The sequence below is a fragment of the Ammodytes marinus genome, assembly GCF_949987685.1.
Source record: "Ammodytes marinus genome assembly, chromosome: 10".
In the NCBI taxonomy this organism is placed as follows: domain Eukaryota; kingdom Metazoa; phylum Chordata; class Actinopteri; order Uranoscopiformes; family Ammodytidae; genus Ammodytes; species Ammodytes marinus.
Window position 1 is genome coordinate 13,986,705 of NC_137214.1, and position 9,521 is coordinate 13,996,225.

General features: G+C 40.2%; 1 protein-coding gene across 1 annotated transcript in view; it reads right to left on the minus strand.

The window, feature by feature from the left end:
- Nucleotides 1–8,343, minus strand: part of macrod1 (mono-ADP ribosylhydrolase 1) — a 107,928-nt gene extending 99,585 nt beyond the window's left edge. Inside the window, exons 1-3 of the mRNA XM_080036174.1 lie at nt 7,876–8,343; nt 6,860–6,958; nt 5,749–5,856 (exon numbers count right to left, since the gene is read on the minus strand). Of these exons, the coding sequence (XP_079892300.1) occupies nt 5,749–5,856; nt 6,860–6,958; nt 7,876–8,272 (604 nt within the window). The 5' untranslated portion in view covers nt 8,273–8,343. The remainder of the gene's footprint in view (nt 1–5,748; nt 5,857–6,859; nt 6,959–7,875) is intronic.
- Between the last annotated feature and the right edge of the window lie 1,178 nt (nt 8,344–9,521).

A 9,521-nucleotide genomic window follows, 5' to 3' on the forward strand; every position in this document is an offset into this window, starting at 1 on the left:
GAATAGCAGAGGATTACCACCTTACCTAAGAAACAATAATCTTATTATGATTCCTATCTTGATTGAGTGTTGAAACGCTAAAAAGATTTCACACTTTCTCAGAGCCTAAGGTGACACCTTAAATTCCAACCCCATCATTTCTCTGAAAGCAACTGCCTGCTGTGGCAGCAAACCACACTTTGAGTGAACTACAACAGTAAATTGGGGGTCGCACAACTAAACAATGAGGTGAAACTGGATCTGAGGGGAGCTGCAGACACAGGTGATAATTCTCTACAAGCGACTACTTTCCCATTGTTCACATTGTCATTTGATACATTGTTATTATAAAAACATCAATAATAGATGCATTAACCTTCTGGGAAAGAGTGCAGAAGTACTGCATTGCAAAGCAAATGTCATATTTTGAAAGAATGTGGCCATTGTTTGTTTTGGTCTTCATCTGCTTCCTAAATTGATCATGAGACCAGATTTGTCCAGATTTAGGTGGCTTACCAGCTCTACATAACAATTTCATAGAAAACACACAGCATATTGGCATGAATAGTAATTTTTCTGGAGCGGAAAAAAATTAGTAAATTCATTAATCGACGGTCAGAAAAAATAAATTCTTTTGATTATTGCCTAATGGTTTTAATTTTTTCAAGCAAAGATCCCAAAATCTGCATGCTGGTTCCAGCTACTACAACGTGAGCATTTGCTGTTTTTATTCTGTTATATCACTGAGCAATGAATATCTTTAACTGTTTGAAGACATATTTAGACACTGGATAGCAGTGATGAACAGTCAAAAAAACTGATCAGCAGTTTAATTGATAATGTATATAATACTGTGTGTTTTTATGTGAAAAGTACTTTCAATGAGCTGTCTTTTTTGGATGCAAGGGAAAGACATTTAGACGTCTGAACACATTCACTGCAGCAGTTGAGCCACTAAAACGACTGGAGCGAGACAGCGAGGTACCATCACTTGACAACTCAAGCACCGGGAGTGACCAGCGAGGCAGTCATCAAACATCTGTCAAGCTGTCAAGAAATAGTGTGTCATGGATTGTTTTAAGACAGCGGGCCCAAGATGTCGGTCGTGAACATTTTTAACAGTCGGCAGTATTCTTGTCTAAAACTCTCCCTACAGGACAGTTCATGAAAACGAGCCTGAAAACAGCAAAAGGAAATGCTTCTTAAAAATCATTATTCAGATAAACCTGTGAATGAAATTATTAGAAATATAGATCTTACTATTAATTTCATGTCTTTTATGATTTACATGTCTTTTATGTGTACTTAAAGGGCGATAGACATTTGCATTTTTCCCCCACAGTGTTTAATCTAAATAAAGAGCGCTTTGAGTGTATATTTATATATATATTTAGTGAGTCAGTCATCTGGTAATACTGACATTCACGTTGAGTGGAGATGCATTAAGATCTGACCACCGTACGTTCAATAATTAGTCAGAGCTTATCCAGGCTGAAGTTAGTTTGAAAATCGGCAGTTCAAAACACATCTTGTGGCTGTGGTCAGTTGTGTTGATGATACATGCATGATAAATTCAGAGCAAATGTTTTTAAGTGTTCCTTCAGACACTCTTTTTTCAGATCCAGGCTTCACTAAAGGGGCTTGTTTTAGCCTGTTATCAGGGCTTTCATAATTTCAGGGATGAGTTTCTTTCTGACCTATAGTAAAAAAAAATAAAAAATCCTGATGAGTCAAGGCTTTCATTCGAATATCCAGTACATTCTGAATACCACACCACTTTTCAAGGTTAAACATTAGTCATAACCGGCTTATTTGTGCTTTCAATTTCGAAGCTTCTCTGAAGAAACGATTGTCCTGACCCAACACGATTTTTTTTTTATCTACGTCACAGTGATGCAGCTGTGACGGTAACAAGACCATTTTAGTGAAATGTATGTGTGAGACATGAAGTGTTTGCACCGTTCACCTGTGTTGTGACTTTCTCTTTCTCGTTCCTCCCCTCCCTGTATTTTCAGCTAACTGCCCCTGCTATCCATCCCCTCGTCCCTCCATCCAGGCTTTCATTATAGGGTTCTTATCTGTGAGGAAGTGACAGTATGGTCTCTACGGATGCTCCCTCTCTCTCTCTCTTCCTCTCTCTCCCTCATCCTGTCTGTCACCTGTGGGCCTGGGAAACTATTGGCTCTAATCTTGTATCTCTCAGCTGTTGCCACGGTGAGTGGGTTTCAGCAACCAACAGCTTTATCTCTGACCTGCAGAGGAAAAGCCTGGGAGACCCTATCTCATGCGCGCACACACACACACACACACACACACACGATAGGACACCTGCACATCAAGCGAAAGCAAAAGTACACAACTCAGGTCCCTCCACCCCCCAAGACATCCTACCGCACACACACACATCCATAAAGCCAGCTTTGTGTGTCTATTTCTGGCATAAAGCAGGTGCAGCTGTCTGCAGGTGTACACATGGAGACATACGTGAATGTGAGCTTGTCAATACATATCTGTAAACGTGTGCAAAAAGTGAGAAATGCACACACTCAGTCCTGCACAGACACACATACCCACTCCCGACTCAACAAGCAGAAATTGTGAAGATGACAAGTGGTTCAGCTCTAGATACTGAGATAGGAACAGAATATTCTTTATCACTTGACGGTGCATGGCTTAATTTTAGGGACAGTTTTTTATAGTCTTGCCTGAAAGATTTATCAGCCGGCTCAGTCGCCGCTTTTACTCTCAGTCCCACTGCAACAAAAGGACCTTACACAAAAAACGAATGACACTTATATGTCAAGTTTTTAAATCTTTTTCAATTGAATGACAAGTCCATGCGGAGACAAAAGGTAGGCTAAAATAAACGGCATCAGACATTAGACAGCATAAACACCACGGCGGCTGAAAGTGAGGGCTGGGATGGAAATGAGGAATACAACGTTTGCGAGTAAGAACCCAGCTCTGTAGCGCTAAGCAAATTTGCATTTAATCAATTTGAAAAAAGGTTTTAATGCAAAGTTGGTTGCCGAGACGTTGTATGCACACGCACTCGCACACACATACACACACTCCAAGAACTCATCACTCCAACGACATTTCATTGTGCAATCCATCTTAATCAGCTAGCCCATCAGAGACAATATATCCTCCCCTCCATCCTTCTCTCTTCTTCTCCAGACGGAGTGATTGAGGGGTGTAAAGAGGAGGATGTTTCTGCCCGCCTTCTCCTCCTCTCTCCCCCCAATGCCCCCCTCCCTCCTCACCAGGACGGCTCTTAAGTGCTTGTGGGTTTTTATGTTTGTAGTGTTTTATAGGAGTGGGCAGGAGCCAGCGGCTGTAAAAGTGTGGATGGAAGGAGGGGCTAGGGGATGGAGGGGGGCTGGGTGAAGGAGCGGAGAGTTACTGTAAATCCAATCTTCACTGAGAGCGACACAAATGACAAACAGCGGCCACACAGCCCTTTCTTACCTGATCAACCTGTGCTTACTGAAGGAAGGAAAGGAGCAAGGAAGGAAGGAAGGATAGTATCAATGTGTTGTTGTGTTATTATTTATCTTTGTCTGTTTTTTGGTTCTCTATAATGTCATTCTGTATATTTTAAATTGTGGAAATAAAAGAAGAAGTAAAAAAAATGTAAGGAAAAGGAAGGAAGGAAGGAAGGAAGGCACAGGGTGGAACAGCATATTACTTAGCTTCCACGTGTCAAATCAAATCACAGGAATACAATGCTTGTCTGTACCTTCATGTATCTATCTATGAACAGTATGTCTCTAAATGCGTAACCAGTTTGCCAATGCCAGTGTATAATTAGCCACAGTTGGCTTCAATAGAACGTTTGCTATGTTTGAGGTTAAATGATTCTTCACGGCCTTTTCAGAGCAGCCAGAAAAAAAGCCCCAACACACCCTGACACATGTCGAAAAACCACAGGCACTGGTTGGGCTGCTTTCTAACGCTGATGCTTTGCTGTTAGATCCGCGACGGGAGGATAATTTTGCCCGCAATTTTCTAAATGAGCGGAACTAAGCGTCTCTATCATAATTGTTCTCTCTTGTCCCCTTGCTGTCTATGCACTTGCTCTCTTTAATTTCAATGTCATATCTCTTTAAGGGCATCACTCAAAGCCTCCTAGTCAATTGGTTAGTCATCAAAAGGGAAAGGTCAGCCGCTCAGTCGTCAAAACGAACACAGAGACCGTCACCTGGCCAAAGGACGGTGGGACTCACTCGGCTGACCAAAACCCCCTGGTTTTGGTTGCCCTGTACCTGCTCGTTTCCATGGCAATGCAGCCCCCGGGTGAAAAACTAGCCCGTGTCCCCTCTTTGCCTCTCTTTCATCCTCCTTCTTGCACTCCTCCATACTCTCCCACACGCTTTTTCTTCAGTCAGCGTGCTGGCTCTCTCTCACTCTCTGTCTCAGTCATGTTTCCTCTGGCGTTGTTGTGTGTTGGTTTCTTTCAGTCTCCCCCGTGCCTCCCTCCCTCACCTTGCCTCGTCCTCTCTGCTAAATGATTTTACTAGCTTGTTCCCTCTTGTTAATTCTATGCTTCTTTGCATCTCACCACTCTGTAAAAGCTCTTGTAAAATAACAACAACAAAAAAGTCGCCTCTACAGACACACAGGGACAAATGACTTTTACTTACTGTACACACGTAATTGCCTCAACATTTGAAGGCAAATGTACGCATGAATGCTTGCAAGCACACCAAAACAAACACAAACACACACACACATTAATGCCATAATTGAGAGTTCACGATTAAAATGTTCTGTTCTGGCATAGAATGCACCTGCTGACAGTCAGTTGCCAATGAAAATCTATAATTTTCTGCTAAGGCCTCATCAGCGAGCATCATTTAGGCATGCTGGCCCGTCTGACTCTCCCATCATGTACTGTCTGTGCCAAGACAAAGATGACATTTTACCTCAAATGCCCACACAGCCTTGTGGGAAAAGGTCTTCAGTAAATGAACTGGCTTCTGGCTCCATCTAATGGTCTATAAGAAAACCTAATCCTAGTTGTAAGAGCTGGAAGATGACAACTGATGGGAGGAAGTGTGATCAAATGTAACACCAGTTTTTTATAGCAATTTTTATAAAGAGCCCACGACTCCTTGATTCAAAATGTTTTTTGTTAGATTAATATCAGCTTTTTTTTAATTCAACTCAGTGATGCTAAGAAAACTCATAAGAGTTTAATAATTTTTTTTACTGATCGGTGTCAAATTAATTTTTCTGTGGAATGCTCAAATTATAACATTTGAGCACAAATAAAAATATTTTCCTACATTTTTTTAATTACTGATTTTGGTACAAAACATTTTCTAATGGAGCGCAAGGTGGAGTTTTCTGTCATGAAAGTTTGGTATTGTTAAAAAAAATCCCACATACAGAGGAAGCATTGTAACCATAATCACAGCACAAACCTACAGGTTTTTTTTCTACATTTCTCTGCAGCACATGCAGACTGCACTTAGTTTAACACCAAGTTATTTTCATCCATAATACTGCTTAATTTCCCACTGGTAGGCTTTAACTTATTCATAATGATTTGCATGTGATTCCTTTATAACTTGCTGATTACATTAGTTTCTAACAGAGGAAATAAAAATAAAATGAAATGACTTTTAATCTCGTTTCTCATTTTGTTTGATCGAGCAGGAAAACAGATCATGGTAGACCATGTTGGATGACTAATCAATACACTGATCCAACTTCACACAAACCCCACTCATTTACACACACCACCCACACACACACACACACCTGCATTAACAATGGCATCTATCTCCAGCTTGGTGATGTCACCGCTGTAGAGGGAAATCTTTTGGTCCAACTCTTCATTCCTTGGACGGAGAGTTTTCCCAGAACCACCTGATAATGACACACACACAGACACACACACACACACACACACACACATACACACACACACACACACACACACAGTCAGTCACTTACTAATTAGTAATATAATGTTAATTATAGAAAAAGGATGAGTGTATGTCTTCTTATTTACAACAGGTTATGGGTCCATAGTGTTAAAAAGGATGTGTAAGGTAACATGGCCACATTTAGCCACATATACCCCGGTTTACTCTGGACATACATGTCAAATATAAAAATAGATTTCACGACTATTTAATAGATTCAGGTATAAAACTGAGAGACTAACGGTTGAAACTGTCTCTCTTTGTTCACTGTTTTCAAAAAGGAATTGCTACACTGCTGCACAAAAAAAGCTTGAATGATTTTATTTTCTATTGATGTAACAGCTTTTTTGTTCCCAGGTCATATTTGTACTTCTGAATGTTGGAATAACATAACATAATATTGTATATGAATATATATTTCAGTATTGATTTTAGTATGGCATGCTGAACTATGTGTAGAACATGGAGTAAAATAAATTGTTGCATATTATTTAACCAATACTAAGGTAAAAAGGGGTAACTGGGCCAAAAATGTACCTTGTTATGTGTAAAAAGGCAAGAATGCAATTATTTGATTGCATTTCTTAGTCAAATACAGAGGAAAAGGCTTCCAAGCAGAAAAGTTAGAAAGTCTTTGCTTGGATGAAATTACAATAACTATTATGTTATAATTATAATGATTATGTTCTAATGCGTTGAATTTCCTAATATTCCTACTTTACTTTGTGTTGTTGAGCTCATATTTAAAAAAAATATATACATTTAGCATATAATTGGTTTCCAACTCGTTTGACATTGCGCATCATTTGGAAAACCTTTGTGAACTTATTTGATTTGATGTGGCCAAATATCTGATAATATCTGATCTGATCTGACCTGTCTTTGAAAGCCTCAGCACCACTACCACCACCCTGAGGAGGCTTGACAAATGTCTGGTCTCTGACCTGCTGCTGGAGTCCAAACAGGGAGGTCATCCAGTGGCACAAAGCCAGAAGTCCTGTAGTACTGACGCCTGTCCTTCACTGATTGAGACAGCAAGAAGTCTGAATGAGACAATGGAGAAAGAGGACAGACAGTAAACAATCAGTGAAGGAACAAAGAAACAGGCTCCTTTTCATGGTATACAAGACTGAGGAACAGCTTGATGAAGGAAAAGACAATGTAGCTCAATTCCTACAGTAGCATTATTGAACTTCAAGATTATTGTACCCTGAAAGTAGCCTACTTTATGGCCTTTGTGTAGTTTTTGTGCTTAAGTTCCACTTTGCTCAAGTACAACTATACATCATGGAGACTGTTAAAATATTGTTGTGCTGAGTCAAAATATCACTTGGATTATTGGTTATTATTTCTGATTTATTGCATGGCTCATTTAAGAGGTATAAACAACAAATACAGTCGCAGCTTCTCAAAAACTAAAATGTGCTTGCTTTTCCAAATATATAGGCTATATAAATTTCATAGGCTATAGTGCCGATCAAATAAAATAATCACTGTGGGCTAGATAATTAAGTCATTAGTTGAACCCAAATTGACTATGATAATCCTGGAATGACTTTGGCCTATTGAGTTTTCATATGTTTGTAGTGTAGGCCTACTAACTCTCCTTTGATATAACAGAAGATGCTAGCCTATGTAGGCCTATATATTTTTAACATTTTCGGGTCTAATATGTTTGTATGGAGTAACTTTGCTGAAATAAGTGTTTAGTAGGCTATAGGTCTAAAATCATCAACACACATTGGCTCGACAGCAAAGTATTTTGACAACAGGTAGGCCTAAACTCTCTTTATATATAATATGTTCATGCCTAAACTACATTATCTACTATCAGCCTGTGACTGACAGCAGGACAGGTGTTTTGGTCACGTGAGAAAGCGCGTGTTTCTCTTTCCTTTTGTTGACAGCACACTGCAGGGCAGTTGTTGTAAAATAACTTTTTCGACCTGCACATTCTCACCCTTGGTCTGCTTCCAGTCTCCCTCAGCAGAGTTCAGGTTGACTTTTTGAGCCATGGCGGTGAGGGTCCCGGTGTGGAGGCACTGGACCAACGCGACCGTGCTCACTCCGAAGGCGGCACCGAGGGCGACCTTACCCAGCCAGCCTCTCTTGCTCCCGCGGGGCGTGGAAGAAACTGTTCCCTGGCTAGACCTCCGAAGAGCTGCTGCTGTTGAAAACTTCTCAGCAACGTTAATATGGCCGCTGAGAGGACTTGTTGCTGGAGTTCTTCCAGGAGATAAAATGTGTTTGAACTTGACACCAGCTCCCTGGAAGTCAGCGCGGACATGGCACAGATAAGGGCCGGGATACAGCGGGGCTCTGATGTTTGAAAATACAGCTGATATTCGCAGGGCCATGCCTGACACACATAGGGGGCTGACGGCTCGTGTTACAACAGATTCAGATGTCAGTGTCAGATAAACCGTGGGTCGGTTAGGTTTCGTTTTGGATGATGCAAACACACCTCCCAGCCGGGTCACTTCCCATGTGCCATTTCCTCGTGTGGAATGTACCATTTCACAAGGGGCGCCCGCTGACTGTCTCTAAATGACAAGCTCAAAAGGATTGTCAAAGAGCGTAAATGTGGTAGGCCTATCCAGTGGCGATATTTACCTTTAAATATTCTTAACAGTGAAAAGTGTGTGCTACAATGTTTTCAGTCTCAAATCGAGTGTGAACACCGTCATAGTTGACATAGGATTGCCGAAGCCAACTGATGCCTCCTTCATGACTGTCGGAAATATTGGAATTAAAGCTAGGACAACCGAACAAGCCTAAAAGCCTAATAACAAGTTGTTGCAAGGAGAGTTTTCAAAAAGTTGCTTAGTTCTTGTTAGACAACTTGTTACAATTAAAGGCTAAATTACAGCATCAACCATCTGTATTTAGCAGAACGTTTGGGGAAAAATCATTGGAAAAAATATAATAGCCTTCCATCACAGATCAACAGAAGAAAAAATGCTACGCTCGCATTATTTTAAGAACATTATTTACAGATATTGACATATGCATATCACTTATATAATTGTGTTAAAACAAAGTGTGGTGAAGCTTTCATATAGTCTTCATTTAGACGAAAAAAAATAATAGATGAAGTGTGTCACCCCTATATGGGCTTGTAAAAGTATGCTTCTGTTTGTAGGCCTACTGGTTTAAGAAAAGTTTGAAAGTAGAATTGATTTCCGAATTAAACCTGTAAATTCATTAAGCTGGTGACATCAAGATGATCTGACTTGGCAATTTTGTTTTTGATTGAAGCATAATATTATCAATAGTAGCCTATGGTAGCAGAAAGGGAATTATTAAGTCATTGCCTCTCAAAGCTAAACCTTTTCCTATTTATTCTTTACTTTGCATCTGACACGTTAACAAGAGCAATAACAACAACAAAAAAGCTTCCATTATTCATACTCACAGCCCTAAAACTACCCGGCAACACACAACATATGATCAGTAGGCTAATCTGTCTATTGTCTTCTCAAATTTCTCTAGAAAAGAGAGGAAGAGAAATACAGAGACAAATAGGGGGAGTGGGATAATGTGTGTTGTCTTCCATTTAATATCTCATATCTGGTCTCCCACATGCATGCAAACCGACACATTGCC